The sequence below is a fragment of the Trichomonascus vanleenenianus genome (assembly GCF_965637985.1).
Source record: "Trichomonascus vanleenenianus strain CLIB 3782 genome assembly, contig: TRVA0_035S, whole genome shotgun sequence".
Lineage (NCBI taxonomy): Eukaryota > Fungi > Ascomycota > Dipodascomycetes > Dipodascales > Trichomonascaceae > Blastobotrys > Blastobotrys vanleenenianus.
The window spans coordinates 65,189-80,457 of record NW_027481852.1 but is presented as its reverse complement, the minus strand read 5'-3'; the positions used below and the strand labels follow the sequence as shown (position 1 = coordinate 80,457).

Sequence of the window (15,269 nt, the reverse complement as noted above, 5' to 3'; positions counted from 1 at the left end):
ACTAATTTCACTTTGATATCTACTGGCTCCCATTGCGCCATGCATTTTGATTGTCGCTTAGAAAAGTTCTCTTTGGAGCGATTAAAAGCCTATTCACCTTTCAAACTGTGGTATAGTCAATGCTTCGCTAGTGTGTCAACCCCGCCGTTGGGCAGCAGTCTTCTGTGACGAATTGGCCATTCTTTTAAGTCCTTCCATCCTTCCATCCTTCCGAGGAGATTACAACCCGCTAAGAATATATGTTACACTTAATTGACAAAGCTCTTAAGAGATCCAGTGATGTTAATAAAGTCCATGCGACTAACCAAGATCTAAATTCAAAAGCATGGTACACTACCGGGCACGTTAACTATAACATCTCAAGTATCCTATGCTTCAATTGACTTGGGGGCCAGCCCCCCTGACCCCCGTGGCTCCACTTCGCATTGATGACTACAATATCTCCGCGAAGTGGAGCCCCAGGGGGGTTTGGGGGGGCTGGTCCCCCCAATTACTTCTAAGACGAGTACTATACTTGTAGTACAATATCTCATTTATCACGATTGATGAGATGGTGAACGGAGGTAGTTGTATCTAACGACCCGCTTTACCTAAAACCCCCCCTCCACAACTTCGTGTAGCGGAGCCACGGGGTCTGGGGCAGCGCCCCAGGTAACCAACTCCAAGCCGAGAAGTAACCAACCAGTCGCCTTTTTAATTGCCAATTAGCGGCCTCCATAACCCAGCAGGCAAAAGTCGGCATTATCACGTGACCTTGATGAAAATTCGGGGGCCGCTCCAATGGTCCCAGTGAAAAATCGACACAATTTTGAGTCACCAACGGGGTGTATAAGGAACAGTAAAGGAAGCCAAAATGCCTACTATTTCGGTGGATAAGGAGGATCTTTTCACGCGGCTCGGGCGGACGTACTCTACGCAGGAGTTCGACGAACTGTGCTTCGAGTTCGGCATTGAGCTGGACGAGGACACGACCGAGGAGTGCGCCGCCGGGGAGCGACCGCAGCTCAAGATTGAAATCCCGGCCAACCGATACGACCTGCTGTGCATTGAAGGCATCGCCCGGGCCCTCAACATCTTCCTGGGCCGAGATAAGGCGCCCGACTACCGGTTGGTCGGCAAGCCCGTGTACAAGATGGTGGTCGACAAGGAGACCCAGCCGATCCGACAGTTTGTGGCCGGTGCCGTCCTGAGGGGCATCAAGTTCGATGAGCGGCGGTACGAGTCGTTCATTGCGCTCCAGGACAAGCTGCATGCCAACCTGTGCCGAAACCGAACTTTGGTCGCTATCGGCACCCACGATGCGGACAAGATCGTTGGCACGACCATCGACTACCGGGCCCCCAAGCCGCAGGACATCAAGTTCGTGCCGCTGAAGCAGACCCAGGAGTTCACTGGTACGCAGCTGATGGAGCTTTATGAGTCTGACAAGAACCTGAGCAAGTACCTACACATTATCCAGGACCAGCCGGGTTACCCTCTCTTCACTGACGAGGCCAATGGCGTGCTTTCTATGCCACCTATCATCAACTCGGAGCGGACTAAGATCACGCTGGACACTAAGAACGTGTTCATTGATGTCACCGCCACCGACAAGACCAAGATTGAGATTGTAATCAACGAGTTGGTGGCCATGTTCTCGGAGTACTGTGCTGAGCCGTTCACTGTGGAGCCAATTGAGATCGTTTCGCCACACAATAACGAGTCGCGAATTTGCCCGGATTTGACTCCACGGCATGCCACTGCCGAGATTGCTTACCTAAACTCATGTTTGGGTTTGTCCCTCTCGGCCAAAGAGATTTGTGGTTTCCTCGAGAAGATGGGCCACCGGGCTGCTCCAGCAAGCAACCCGGAACTCGTAGAAGTGTGGGTGCCGCCTTCGCGTCCGGACATTCTCCACCAGTGCGACATTTTGGAGGATTTGGCCATTGGCTACGGATTCAACAACCTTAAGCGAACCTTCCCGTCTGACTCGTATACCGTCGCCTCAGCTCTGCCGGTGAACAAAGTGTCGGATATCGTTCGACGAGAGGCCGCCATGGCTAGCTGGGCTGAGGTTATGCCGCTGACTTTGTGCTCGCACGATGAGAACTTCAAGTTCCTGCGCGTGGAGGACGATGGCAAGACTGCTGTCAAGCTCGCCAACCCCAAGACTACCGAGTATGAGGTGGTACGAACCACGCTCCTGCCGGGCTTGCTCAAGACGATTAGAGAGAACCGAAAGCATGCCCTACCGCTCAAGATCTTCGAGGTTGGCGATGTTGTGTTCAAGGATGCCACCAAGGAGCGAAAAACGCGAAACGCTCGACGGTTCTCTGCTGTGTACGCAGGCAAGTCTGCTGGTTTCGAGATCGTCCACGGTTTGCTTGACCGAGTCATGAAGATGCTGCGAGTTCCATATACCAGCGCGGCCAAGAGCGACCGAGGGTACTGGATCGACGAGGCGACTCTGGGCACTTTCTTCCCTGGCCGAGGCGCCAAGATCTTCTTCCGTGAGGCTGAGGGCAAGGAGCCAGTTGAGATTGGCACCCTCGGCGTTCTGCATCCCGAGGTCATGGCCAACTACGATATTCCATATGTTGGGTCCAGTCTAGAGCTCGATATCCAGGTGTTTGTGTAATTTAATTTTGGACGAATGAGCATTTTTGAAACTATTAATTTTCTCAAAACACTTATCAAAGCTACTTGTATTATATGAGCGTATTCTAGATCCAGTAATATGGTGGGCCCAGATGCTCCGAGATTATCGCGTAACTCAATTGAGGTCTATCAAATCGCGGTAAAGGCGCAGACGTTGAATAGATAAAAACGCCCGCAAACGATTAAACCGGTTTTAACGATATCACTGTTTCACCTCCAAGGCCTAGTGAGGCGATGATTGACCGAAGCTTAATACTACTTTCATTAAACCCTAAGTCCGCCTTTCCGCAGATGTTAAAGTTTAATGATAACCGACAGAACGCATGCTGACTACAAGGAATACTGCTTCTTTGTATTATCGATATGAATGAACCAGGACTCTCCATGAAAAGCTTACTTCGATCTCTACGGAATCAAATTAACAGGTATAAATAAGGGTTAAATCTCCTCATCAAGATATCTTCATCCAAAACATCAATTAATATCTATTCAATCATTTTAACCGCAATTCCAAGCAATGCAGTTCAAGCCAGTTTTCTACGTTCTTTTGGCCACCGCTTTGGCCGCGGCCACGGCTCCTGGTGCCGCCCTTGAGGCCCGGCAGTTTGCTCTTCTTGATGGAGCTCGAAACTCTGTTCAAAATGCCCGGCAGCACGTTGATTCCGTCGTGAACAATTACCGAAAAAATCCAGACCGAGCTGGTGCTGCTGCCGTTACTTCTGTTTTGACTGGTCTCGACTCGCAGATTGACACTGCTATTGCCACCGTCTCCAACGCCCTGGCCCCATTCACTTTTGGTGTCTCCAAGGCCATTGGCGGAGCCCTCCTTGGCCCATTTGCTCAGTCTGTGACTGACGGTCTTGAGGTCGTCATCGGCAATGTCGTTGGTGGTGCCTTTGACTTGGCTACTTCTCCAATCACTGGTTCTCTCCAACGAAACATTGCTCGATTGATTCAGCAGTCACAGGAATATGGTATGAACGTCTCTCGACTTCAGACTCTTCAGGCCCAGCTGCAGAACAGCCTGCCGAAATCCAAGAGCGCTAAGGGCAAACGAGACGTTCAGATTGAGACCCGACAGTTTGCTCTCCTTGATGGGGCTCGAAACTCAGCTCAGAACGCTCAACAGCACGTAGACGCTGTCTTCAACAACTACCGACAAAACCCAGATCGGGCTGGCGCTGCCGCAGTCACTGCCGTCCTCACTGGACTTGATTCTCAGATTGACACTACTATTGCCACCGTTTCTAACGCGCTTGCGCCATTCACCTTTGGCGTTTCCAAGGCTGTTGGCAATGCGCTGCTCGGCCCATTTGCCCAGTCGGTTACCGACGGTTTGGAGGTTGTCATTGGCAATACGGTTGGCGGTGCCTTTGACCTTGCTACGTCTCCACTGACTGGCTCTCTCCAGCGATCTATCTCTCGCCTCATCCAGCAGTCTCAGGAGTATGGAGTCAATGTGTCCCGACTCCAGACCCTTCAGGCTCAGCTTCAGAACAGCCTTCCAAGAGACACCAAGGGTAAGGCTAAGGGTAAGGACAAGGGCTCTCACAGCCGACGGGACATCAACATTGAGGCTCGACAATTTGCTCTCCTTGACGGCGCTAGAAACTCTGTTCAAAAGGCCCAGCAGCATGTTGACTCCGTTACGAACAATTATCGACACAACCCAGACCGAGCTGGTGCCGCTGCCGTGACTGCTGTCTTGACCGGTCTCGACTCGCAGATTGACACCGCCATTGCAACTGTATCCAATGCACTTGCCCCATTTACGCTTGGTGTTTCCCAGGCTGTTGGCAACGCCTGCTGGGTCCCTTTGCGCAGTCTGTGACTGACGGGCTTGAGGTTTTGCTTGGCAACGTCGTTGGCGGTGCTTTTGACCTCGCTACATCTCCAATTACGGGCTCTTTGCAGCGGAATGTTGGTCGATTGATCAAGCAGTCCCAGGCGTATGGCATTAATGTTTCTCGACTGCAGACTCTTCAGTCTCAGTTGCAGAACAATCTTCCAAAGGGCACTCATCACTAAGCATTTTTTAGGATTCTTTAATTCATAAAGCTGGTCTTTTTAATGTTTTATAAATCGGCTAAATTATATAGACAGTAAATTACAATTGGTTTTGGTTACCTATTATAAATGGAGATTTTTAATTATTTCGTTATCAATTCCGGTATAATTGTGAACGTAACATGGGATTATTCAATACCTCATTGTCATCTATGATGACCAGCTATAGCAACAAGCTGCGAAGAATAAATTAATGCAATTGATACCTCTATAATTACGGACATAAGGTAAAAAGATATAGCTACTGCGTCTTTTTCGGCGCCGATGCCTTCTTTTCTCGATATTTAATGTATGCTTCCGAACCAATGCCTCCAAATACGACAAACACACCAAGCCACTGTCCCGTGCTCAACGTATGGTTAAACCACACGACGCTGAGCAACATTGAAAACATCTTTCTCGTGACCGTCACAGTAACTAGTACCAGAGAGCCGTAGTTGGCGAGAGTGTGGAAAATAAACACCTGGCCAAGTCCACCACATAGGCCAAACAATACAATATCGCTTAATACTTTTGGGTGCTCGGAAATAAATGCAATTGCGTCGCTAAGCTGAGTAGTAAACGGCGTGAGCAAGAAAAGAGCCGTCAAAACAGTAGACATAGCATTCAGCCCACACATCATGTGCGGACCGGTGATAGACTTGTTCTCGTGGATCATGTGATCCTGAGTAGAATTGTAGAAACCATCGAGGAAAAGATTGACGGCGAGCAGAGCTAGGCCGATATAGTTCCTCTCATCGCTACTGTTGCTTGACGAAGTAGGGTGGTACACCGTAAACAGGCATACGCCAATAGTAATCGAAGCGACAACCAGATACTTATAAAGAGGGTACGTCCTCTTGTAGATTGTCAGATGTAGGGCCATAACAGGGAGCAGCTTACAGCTCTTTGCCAGCAGCAGAGTCAAATAGTCGACGTACATTAAACTAGCGTATGCAAAAGGGCTCGACAGACTCTGGGCTGCCGAAACGACGAAGTACTGCTGTACAGTCTTCATGTCGGGGAAAACTGGATTCTTTGCCGACCCGTGACGCCTTTTGTATGTCAGGTATAGGTAGCCGATGATGGAGGCGATAAAGCTCTGGATGGTGTTGATCACGAGCGAAGCTCGAAAGATCTTGTTATCGGGCCCGTACGGCGTAGTGGAAATGCGTTCCTGGAGCACAGCCCATGTCAGGAACGAGGCGTAGATGCCGCTGACACACAGGATCAGCTCGACTACTGACCGATGAAGCATTTTTTTTGGCGGTTAGTATCCTCGATCAAGCTGGTCGGGGAAATTCGATTTTTCAAGACACGTAATGTATGCGCGGCTGTTACCCCTGGTTTGTCTCAGATTTGTCATTGCATCCATACTGGATTACGTAATTATTAATCTGTCACTCGCTAAGCTCGTTAAGCCTGTTAAGCCTGTTTCCTATGATTACCTGCGGTTGTCTACCATTACCTACCATTACCTACCATTACCTATTACTACAATGTACTATCGTAACCCATTATTGTTGTAGCCCACAATTAATCAATGCATTCTGACATTAGGTTTGGGGATGATTGAACAATCAATAGATTGCAATTTGGCTTAAGCAGTGTATACACAGTACAGATACATTATTGCTGTAATCCCATTCGAAGTCATATTACTATGAGCGCTATTGTCTACGGTGATAGCAACATTTTAGCAGATATTATTGTAATTGAGAATATTGCAGATACAGTACCGGTAGTAATGAGCTCCCATCAATTATAACTGGTACCTAACTCTAGCCGCGCAATGTCCCATTATCAGCCAATCCAACATACTTGAACTGAAGATTGAATCCAATGCTACAGCCACAAACAATAAGACGCCTCCCTAAGTAAATGATTACCCATGAGTTTCTACCAGGTAATCACAACGATAGTAGAAGCTAGGATGTGGTATCAGCCTACTATGGGCAATGAGTCTTCACCAGCCAAAACTAATTCAATTGCAAAAATTCAAGTGTCTGCATTATTAAAGCTACCTGCTTCATCATATCCTAAATTTCTGCAGTTACCAGTATAAGCTTACCAGCAAATATTGAAGCTTGTAGAACCTTCTTTAATGGATGAGTATGGTGGATGGAGTTTGGTGGATGAGTGGCGCGAGCTGGGGGGTTGGGACTTTTCACCCCCCATACCTTTTCACATCTTTTCGATTTATTCGCGACACTTGAAGGTGAACCGACGAGGATGGTTGAGTTAGCGAACGAGCCTTTGGAGCCGATTTCTATCAAGCCGCTTGGTGGGAAGAGGCGGGTGGCCTACTTCTACGACTCCGACGTAGGCAACTATGCCTACGGTACGGGTCACCCGATGAAGCCCCACCGGATCCGAATGGCGCACAGCCTTATCATGAACTATGGGCTCTACCAGGACATGGAAATCTACCGGGCTAAGCCTGCGACCAAGCAGGAGATGTGCCAGTTCCATACTGACGAGTACGTCGACTTCCTGTCCCGGGTGACCCCGGACAACATGGATCTGTTCGCCAAGGAACAGGTCAAGTTCAATGTCGGAGACGACTGCCCGGTGTTTGACGGGTTATTCGAGTTCTGCGGTATCTCTGGCGGAGGCTCGATGGAGGGTGCTGCGCGTCTGAACCGTGAGAAGTGCGATATCGCCATTAACTGGGCCGGTGGTCTCCACCACGCCAAGAAGAGCGAGGCCAGTGGGTTCTGCTATCTCAATGATATCGTTCTGGGCATCATCGAGCTGCTGAGGTACCACCCGCGAGTCTTGTACGTTGACATTGACGTGCATCATGGCGATGGTGTTGAGGAGGCATTCTATACAACCGACCGGGTCATGACCTGCTCTTTCCACAAGTACGGCGAGTTCTTCCCGGGTACCGGAGAGCTGCGGGACATTGGTGTAGGCAAGGGTAAACACTATGCCGTGAACTTCCCATTCCGAGACGGTATTGACGACACCAACTATAAGTCTGTGTTCCAGCCGGTCATCAAGGCCATTATGGAGTGGTACCAGCCTAGCGCCGTGGTTCTGCAGTGCGGTGGTGATTCGCTTTCCGGAGATCGACTCGGCTGCTTCAACCTGAGTATGCATGGGCATGCTAACTGCATCAACTACGTCAAGAGCTTTGGCCTGCCGACCCTGGTCGTCGGTGGTGGTGGCTATACCATGCGAAACGTGAGCAGAACGTGGACTTTTGAGACTGGGTTGCTTGTTGGCAAGCTGGTGGGCCCAGACATTCCATACAACGATTACTACGACTACTACGGCCCCGATTATAGACTTGAGGTTCGCCCGTCGAACATGCAGAACGCCAATTCGCCCGAGTATCTGTCCAAGGTGCTGTCACAAGTCGTTCAGAACCTGTCGAGGACCAAGTTTGCTCCGTCGGTGCAGATGCAGGACGTGCCGCGGGACGCAGAGGACCTGGGAGACGAAGACGAAGACATGGCCGATGCCAAGGACACGCGAGGTGGATCTCAATATGCCCGCGATGAGCGCGTCGTGCCTGGTAACGAGTATTACGACGATGCTGAGGACAAGTCTGGTGGCAAAAATACTAACTCAATTAGCTACAAGGACCCCGATGCTATGCAGTTCTAACTTATTTTTTTTGTGTATTTTGTATTTAATTTGGATTTGAAGCTATATTATTTTTGGTATGCCGGAGAGCAGGTATTGGTAAATTACAATCTATGTACAAGGAATTACATTGCAGTTGGTTATTTGATGTTTCCAAACGGGGAATTGAACCCTAGGAGACCATTGAGATGGTGCACCCAATCAGACTCGGTCCTCGTTACGCACCAGATGCCCTTGGAAGGCCCTTTCTCGGCCTGAACGACTATTTCATCACCAGGCCTCAGCGCACCCTTGCGAATCCCGTCAACACTCAGCTCAGCCACCCTACCCCTGGATTGAGGTGCGACATTCAGTGTGATCCTGGACGTGGCCGGGAAGATAAGCGGCCTGAAGGAAAGGGACCGCGGACAGATGGGCGTGATCAAAATGCAGGAGACGGATGGATGGACAATTGATCCGCCAGAGGAAAGGGAGTATGCCGTAGATCCCGTAGGAGTACTAATTGTGACACCGTCTGCGATGGCCTTAGTGACGAATTGCCCATCTACCGAGATATCGAGCATTGTCAGATGCGGGTCCGAACCGCGGTAGATAGTAAGATCGTTCATTGCGTGCACTCGCTCGTTACCACGATCACACTGGAGCCGGAACCGGTTCATTACTTTACATTGAGAGGAGTAGACCGAGTGAAACGCCTCAGCCTGGTCTTTTATGTCAAAGGGAAGCAGGAACCCCAGGGTCCCCAGCGAGAAAGAGAGCACCGGAGGGATCTCCGGCGTCGATGCAAAAAGGGATGCGGCATGGAGAATCGTACCATCACCCCCAAGCGTCACCAGAAGGTCTGTCTTCTGGTGAATGATGCTCGGGAGACCCGTATACAGAGAGATTCCGTCGGCGAGATCGGGCTGGATCTCTTCGGCAACGTCCTGCTCCACAATGATGTTCACCTTGCCGGAGTATTCTTTTGAGACATGGCCGATAAAGTCTATGAGGGCCGCTCGTACGTTCTTATTCCAGGGCTTTTTGATGACACACACGTTTCGTGGAGGGGTGTCCCAGGTCAGGGAGTAGAGAGATTTCGTCGCTTCCGGGGTATAGAATGGAGTCACCTTGTGCTCTAGGGCCGCCACGGGTTTGATTGTCGCTTTGCACAGCGCCCTGGCTGTCGAAAACGAGCGAACGAGTCTCATCCGTACGAGTATCGTCGATGGAAAGCAATCTCGCCTAGTTCAGAATCAGCCGTTTGATATATACCGCAGCGGTGACTCAAGATCGGGACACATGCTTATCTCCGACTCCGGGGATCTCCAGCGAACTCGGACGACAAACGCGGGTAGCTAAGAACGAGAGAGTGCCTGGAATAGCTGCAGAGAAAGGCTGGAGAGAATATGTCGAGATCGATCCAGCAAGATATTAACGAACTTGGAGAGAAGTCGGGGACGATCCGGTTTGGGCAGCATCTGGCAGAGTTCAAAGACCCAGATAGCAATGCCGTGAGAAGGCTCCAAACCTCCGTTAATAACCGTCAATGGAATGACCTACTGTCGTCGAAGCCAGGGCCCTCTTCCTCTTCCTCTTCCTCTCCCTCTCCATCTGTGTCTGGTCATAGCAAAGTCTCTCCCTTTGTGCCCAGTTCGAGCAAAGGAAGTGATAGCAGTTCTTTAGTGGGTGGTGACCAAAGCGGAGTGCTGATAGATGAATGGGATTTCGGAGAAGAAGAGTCGTCCACCTCTCCAAAGGGGACTAATTCCACAGGCGACTCGCTGGGTCCCACTAACGAAGTAATCGATTCCGTCCAATTGATCATAGTAATGCATGAGAAGTGGCTTCCAATGTTGGAACTTCTGATTAGTGCAGTCTCCGAACTGGACTATTCACTACGCAAGCGAATATTGGTCCACGAAAAGACGAAGCAATTCCTTGCGGGGTATCGCGAAATTGTCGAAGTCAGTGAACGCATCATGGCAGGAAGGTACCGCCGAACAAGGCCTGAAAACAGGCAAAAAGCGGACAGAGAGGCGCGGCAATTGGAACGCGTCTGGCAGGACCTCAGGCCGAAATACCGTCGCGTCGTTGGAGGAGTAGACGATTTGCCTCTGCTGAATTCAAAAGTGACTTTTTCAAGCAAACTCGGATCGGGTAACCATTGCAGAGTGTGTGGTCTTCTTAAAACAGAACTAATCAATAGCGGAGTCACTGCCAAAAGACCTGCTTGGATTAATTCCATGGGTCATAAAACGTGCAACAATTGGTATAACAATCTTAGACTTTCGTGATCTTAAACTCAATCTCTTGGCATTATTTACGTTTTTTACGGATTATTTATTTCTTTTCATTACCGAAGTAGTTTTACTACATTACGGAAGTGGTTTCGGAAGTGGCTTCATTACATTACCGAAGTGGCTCATTACAATACCGAAAGTGGTTTTCAATCAATTATAAATAGCCCCCCGAAATTCCACCTTAAAACTTCTAATAGCCATTGATCCAAGTATATCCCTATCTCCTTCCATCCCCCCCCCCCCCCCCCCCCCCCCCTCCTTGAATGATTATAACATATTGCTCAGTGAGAGGGAATGGATTATTTACTCAATGACCAGCTTGTAATGCCACACGTCGAACTTCTCCTTCGTCGTCTGTTTCTCTATCCCATTCAACTCTTCGTGGCTGTACTTGAAGCCGCACTTTTCAAATGTCCGTCTGCTGGCCCAATTGCCCTTCATACTGCTGCCAGTGTATGCCTTGAACCCCCAGGGTATGCCAAGTTGGTCTATCATGGTTCTCAGCGCCTCCGTCATGATTCCTGAGCCCTGGTAACCTGGGTGCAGCCAGAATCCGAAATCTGCCTCCTTCACATCGCCTTTTGCCTTAACGAGATTAAAGTGTGTGTCTTCATCGTCAGATGGTCTAATATCTATGCAACCAATGAGCTCATCGGCACCATTTCGAATGGCCCAGATCTTTTTGGAGCCTCGATATGTCTTGTTCTCCGCCAAGGCAATAAACTCGTAGGCATGCTCTATGGTGTACGGATCATATGGTGGCCCGGCGAGGGTGGCCGTGATGCGCTTGTCATTCATGGCATCTTTTATGGCCTCCGCATCGCTTTTCCTCAGCGGAGTAAGCGAAATATCGCCTCTGACTGGAAATCGTTCAACTGTCATTTTTCTGTGCCTTGAGGATGAAGGAAACTGCTACTTCATTTATACCTGTGAGCTACAGTGGCAGCCATTTAGTCACTTTTGGTGCCGTATCCACCGATCGTTGGTGCCGTGTTCTCGGCTAAATACACGATGACTCGAGCTCTGGTCACCATTAACCACATTCGAGCAATAAGCACGTTCAGAATGACTCTTTGGAATCTGCTTAACCAATCGACCTAAATAACCCATTTTAAAGCCGCCTATGAAAAAAAAAATTAACCTCGATTCCAAGGCTCGTTGGTGATCTATCCAATGGGCAAGGGGAATCTGCGGATAATTAGTGGTCTCAGCCGTATGCCGTCCGGGGGCTAATCGCAAAGCAAGGGACAATCGGGATACCTCCCGGCATATAACGACGACCCCGATCAGACGACGTATTCCACGTACTCGATGAAGCACAGTGCCTCGAATTCTCGCGCGGTCCTCAGGGACCTCGAGCCACTCCCGAGTAGCCCTCTTGGTGCTGGTACGCGCGAAGCCACCCCGGAGTCTGAGGGGTTTGACGAGTTCAATGCTGAAGAAGACATTTTGGAGTTTCGACTACGGCAGGATGACAGCATCATGAAATCCGGGGATAATAATGACCGGGCTCTCCCGACCGTAATCCAGCATTCGAATCTGAACCAGTCAACTGGTTCTCTGAAGCGATTAGTGGAGTCCAGGGACTCGCCGGTCGAAGAATTGTTTGGCGCCCAGGTACCCCACGGCAATGAGGACCAAGGAAAAGGCAAGGTAGTCTCGGGTTCCTCACATCAGAGAACTCTCAAGAGTGCATTCTGGGATCTTGGCAAGCAGCATGACCACGGTCCAGAGCCGGACCCAGAAGAGCAGGAATGGCAGGATATGAAGACTGTCGGCAGCTACGAGATTTACGACGATAGGGGAAAGGTTGTTGTGCATAAGAACGAAGATGTCGCTGAGGAAGAAGAGCTGACTACGACCGGTGCAGTTATGGCATCTAAAGGGTACACCCGGCTGGCCGACGACGAAGATACAAAGAGCGTCAATTCAATTGACGAGAAAGCAGACTTCCTGTTTGACGAGGATGAATACAATCGCAATCCGCTGGACCAACTCCAGGCGACCAAGAATATGCTCACAGACGCCCAGAGAATCGCATATGTGGGATTGTGTAAAGTGGTTATGATGCGCATGACGAGGGAGCTTAGCCACCTCAAGGCAAGCAGAAAGGCAATGAAATCCCTTGCTTCGTCAATGGAGTCAATGAACATGTGGGCCCAGCAGATGATGATCAGGTTGTATGCGCACATGGATCTGTCACCGGCAGAGCAGATAATGATAGAGCAGCTTTTCGAGCACGGGGTTATGCCTGAGGACCTCACTCCATCATTAATGGAGTCGGCAAAGGTCAAGAACCCGGTTGCCAAGCCCGCCGCTAGCGTCAGATCCTCCAGAGCTGCCTCCATGAGATCTTCGAGACCTGCCTCCGTGAGATCTACCTCCGTGAGCAGCACAGAAAAAGTGGCCGATAGCGATGACGCCCCTACTGAGGAGTCGGAAGAGGAAGAAAGAATTTATGCACAGGATCTCGAGATCAAGCGACCGGAGGATATTGAAAATGAAAAGACATTGTCTATCGACATCAGGTGGACGCTATTGTGCGATTTATTCCTAGTATTAATATCTGATTCGACGTACGATTCTCGCTCACGCTCGTTCTTGCAGAACGTGGCCGCGGCCCTGGACGTGACAGACCTCGAAATCTGCCAGTTCGAACGCAAAGTCACAGACGCACTGGAGATTGAAGAAGGCTCCGAACAGGTCTGGGACGAATCCGATATCATGGAAGACCGCCGGAAAAAGGCGCTTAAAAAGAAGTATATGTACGTTGGTTTGGCAACCCTGGGAGGCGGACTTGTCATTGGGTTGTCTGCTGGTTTGTTGGCACCAGTAATTGGCGCCGGTCTGGCTGCTGGCTTCACTACAATTGGGATCACCGGAACCAGCGGTTTCCTCGCTGGTGCTGGAGGTGCCGCGGTAGTTACGACAACTGGTGCTGCTGTGGGCGCTCACATTGGTTCTAAAGGTATGAGTATTCGAATGGGCCATGTCAGGACTTTCGAGTTCAGACCTTTGCATAACAACAGACGAGTCAACACCATTGTCACCGTATCGGGATGGATGTCGGGCAAGGAAGACGATGTCAGACTGCCTTTCTCAACTGTGGATCCTATTATGGGCGATCTTTTCTCCGTGTTATGGGAGCCTGAGATGCTGCAGTCGATGGGCCAGACCATTAATATTCTAGCCACTGAGGTGCTAGTCCAGAGTATCCAGCAGGTACTGGGTCAGACTGTTCTTACCGCACTCATGGCATCCATCCAGCTTCCAATGGTCCTGGCGAAGCTGTCTTATCTTCTGGATAATCCCTGGAACGTTTCGCTGGATCGAGCGTGGTCTGCAGGGCTCATCCTCGCCGACAGTCTTATTAAGCGTAACCTCGGGGTACGACCGGTGACGCTCGTTGGATTCTCCCTTGGTGCACGGCTCATTTACTCCTGTTTGGTTGAATTGGCGCGACGCGGAGCATACGGCTTGGTCCAGGATGTGTATATTTTCGGTGCCCCTGTGGTTGTCAAGCGGGACCAGTTTGCTGTGGCTCGATCTGTGGTGTCTGGCCGGTTTGTTAATGGCTTCTCACGAAAGGACTGGATCCTTGGGTACTTGTTCAGAGCCACTTCTGGCGGGCTCGGTCGAGTTGCTGGACTGGCTCCCGTCGAATTAGTGGCAAACGTAGAGAACTTTGACGACACAGAAATGGTTGATGGCCATATGGGGTACCGAAAGAGTATCCCTAAGCTCCTCAAAAGGGTCGGGTTCGAAGTTTTTAGTGAAGAGTTCACCGAAATTGAGGACCCCGATCCAGAAAAGCAGCGAGAGCGGCAGAGAGAGCTCCAGGAAGAGCTCAATCAGGCACGGAAGCAGATGGAGGAGGAAGCGACCAAGATCGAGGGCCAGAGCTCCAAGAAGAAGCTCTTTTCATGGCTTCGCCCGAAGAAGAAGGAGTGGTGGGAGAATACTGCTGGTGGCCAAGAGATGGGCGAGGCGGAGGCTGTAGTCAACGATCAATCTGGCGATGTTATGTTTGATTTAGATGCGATCCAAGAGCAGGTCGACTCTATAAGATCTAATCAGGAAGGTTCCGAGACGACCGTTGACACTGAGGCCGTAGTCCCTGGCACTTCGGAAAAAGATAAGGCCAAGGAACAGGTTTCCAAGCTCGACGAGGTAGATGTCGATATCTCAGTGCGGGCTTCGCCCAATCCACCGACACCAGCTCCAACTCCATTAAGTGTTAACACCATTGCCAGCAGCCGCACCAGCGCTGATGCCCGCCCTTCAAGCGATGATGCAGCAGGTCGTTCCACACAACCAAACTAGATTGTATTTTTTGATCATTTTATGAAACTAACGACTAACTAATGCCCAAATATATAGAGAAGTAAATGAAATCATTCCCTATTATTGCCTGTAGTAGAGTGATTTCAGGTACGAGCCAACAATCCAGGTAAACGCATTATCTTCCATGCGGGTTACAGAAGGTAGCTCCGCTTGACCAGGACCCACAAACAATAAATCAATGTAAGAGATACGACAGTACCGATAAGAAGAATTGTACTGTGTACAAGCAATGTCGCTAATCTATGTTCAATGTCGCATATTGCAATGATGTGCGGCTCTAATTGGGCATGCGGCTGAAATGGGAGAAAAACAGTCACAGGTCACGTGAAAATACCCTCGCGTGCGCTCGCCACTAGAACCTTTGAC

The 15,269-nt window shown here is 50.0% G+C and overlaps 8 protein-coding genes across 8 annotated transcripts; 5 read left to right on the top strand and 3 right to left on the bottom strand.

Moving 5' to 3' along the window:
- Positions 1 to 853: 853 nt before the first annotated feature.
- FRS1 (phenylalanine--tRNA ligase subunit beta) lies at positions 854 to 2,617 on the top strand (the record flags this gene model as incomplete). Its single annotated transcript, XM_076686273.1, has 1 exon — positions 854 to 2,617. One exon carries the CDS (start codon positions 854 to 856, stop codon positions 2,615 to 2,617), a length of 1,764 nt encoding a protein of 587 aa, XP_076539481.1.
- Positions 2,618 to 3,154: 537 nt separating this feature from the next.
- Positions 3,155 to 4,468, top strand: TRVA0_035S00760 (uncharacterized protein; the record flags this gene model as incomplete). The annotated part of the gene is made up of 1 exon (XM_076686272.1): positions 3,155 to 4,468. The coding sequence occupies one exon, from the start codon at positions 3,155 to 3,157 to the stop codon at positions 4,466 to 4,468; it is 1,314 nt and encodes a 437-aa protein (XP_076539480.1).
- Positions 4,469 to 4,945: 477 nt separating this feature from the next.
- On the bottom strand, positions 4,946 to 5,941 carry HUT1 (UDP-galactose transporter HUT1; the record flags this gene model as incomplete). Its single annotated transcript, XM_076686271.1, has 1 exon — positions 4,946 to 5,941. The coding sequence occupies one exon, from the start codon at positions 5,939 to 5,941 to the stop codon at positions 4,946 to 4,948; it is 996 nt and encodes a 331-aa protein (XP_076539479.1).
- A 974-nt stretch (positions 5,942 to 6,915) lies between these two features.
- On the top strand, positions 6,916 to 8,298 carry RPD3 (histone deacetylase RPD3; the record flags this gene model as incomplete). The annotated part of the gene is made up of 1 exon (XM_076686270.1): positions 6,916 to 8,298. One exon carries the CDS (start codon positions 6,916 to 6,918, stop codon positions 8,296 to 8,298), a length of 1,383 nt encoding a protein of 460 aa, XP_076539478.1.
- A 119-nt stretch (positions 8,299 to 8,417) lies between these two features.
- Positions 8,418 to 9,467, bottom strand: POS5 (NADH kinase; the record flags this gene model as incomplete). The annotated part of the gene is made up of 1 exon (XM_076686269.1): positions 8,418 to 9,467. One exon carries the CDS (start codon positions 9,465 to 9,467, stop codon positions 8,418 to 8,420), a length of 1,050 nt encoding a protein of 349 aa, XP_076539477.1.
- Positions 9,468 to 9,665: 198 nt separating this feature from the next.
- On the top strand, positions 9,666 to 10,553 carry TRVA0_035S00672 (uncharacterized protein; the record flags this gene model as incomplete). Its single annotated transcript, XM_076686268.1, has 1 exon — positions 9,666 to 10,553. One exon carries the CDS (start codon positions 9,666 to 9,668, stop codon positions 10,551 to 10,553), a length of 888 nt encoding a protein of 295 aa, XP_076539476.1.
- A 309-nt stretch (positions 10,554 to 10,862) lies between these two features.
- On the bottom strand, positions 10,863 to 11,357 carry TRVA0_035S00650 (GNAT family N-acetyltransferase; the record flags this gene model as incomplete). Its single annotated transcript, XM_076686267.1, has 1 exon — positions 10,863 to 11,357. The coding sequence occupies one exon, from the start codon at positions 11,355 to 11,357 to the stop codon at positions 10,863 to 10,865; it is 495 nt and encodes a 164-aa protein (XP_076539475.1).
- Positions 11,358 to 11,870: 513 nt separating this feature from the next.
- MIL1 (putative lipase Mil1p) lies at positions 11,871 to 14,882 on the top strand (the record flags this gene model as incomplete). Its single annotated transcript, XM_076686266.1, has 1 exon — positions 11,871 to 14,882. The coding sequence occupies one exon, from the start codon at positions 11,871 to 11,873 to the stop codon at positions 14,880 to 14,882; it is 3,012 nt and encodes a 1,003-aa protein (XP_076539474.1).
- Between the last annotated feature and the right edge of the window lie 387 nt (positions 14,883 to 15,269).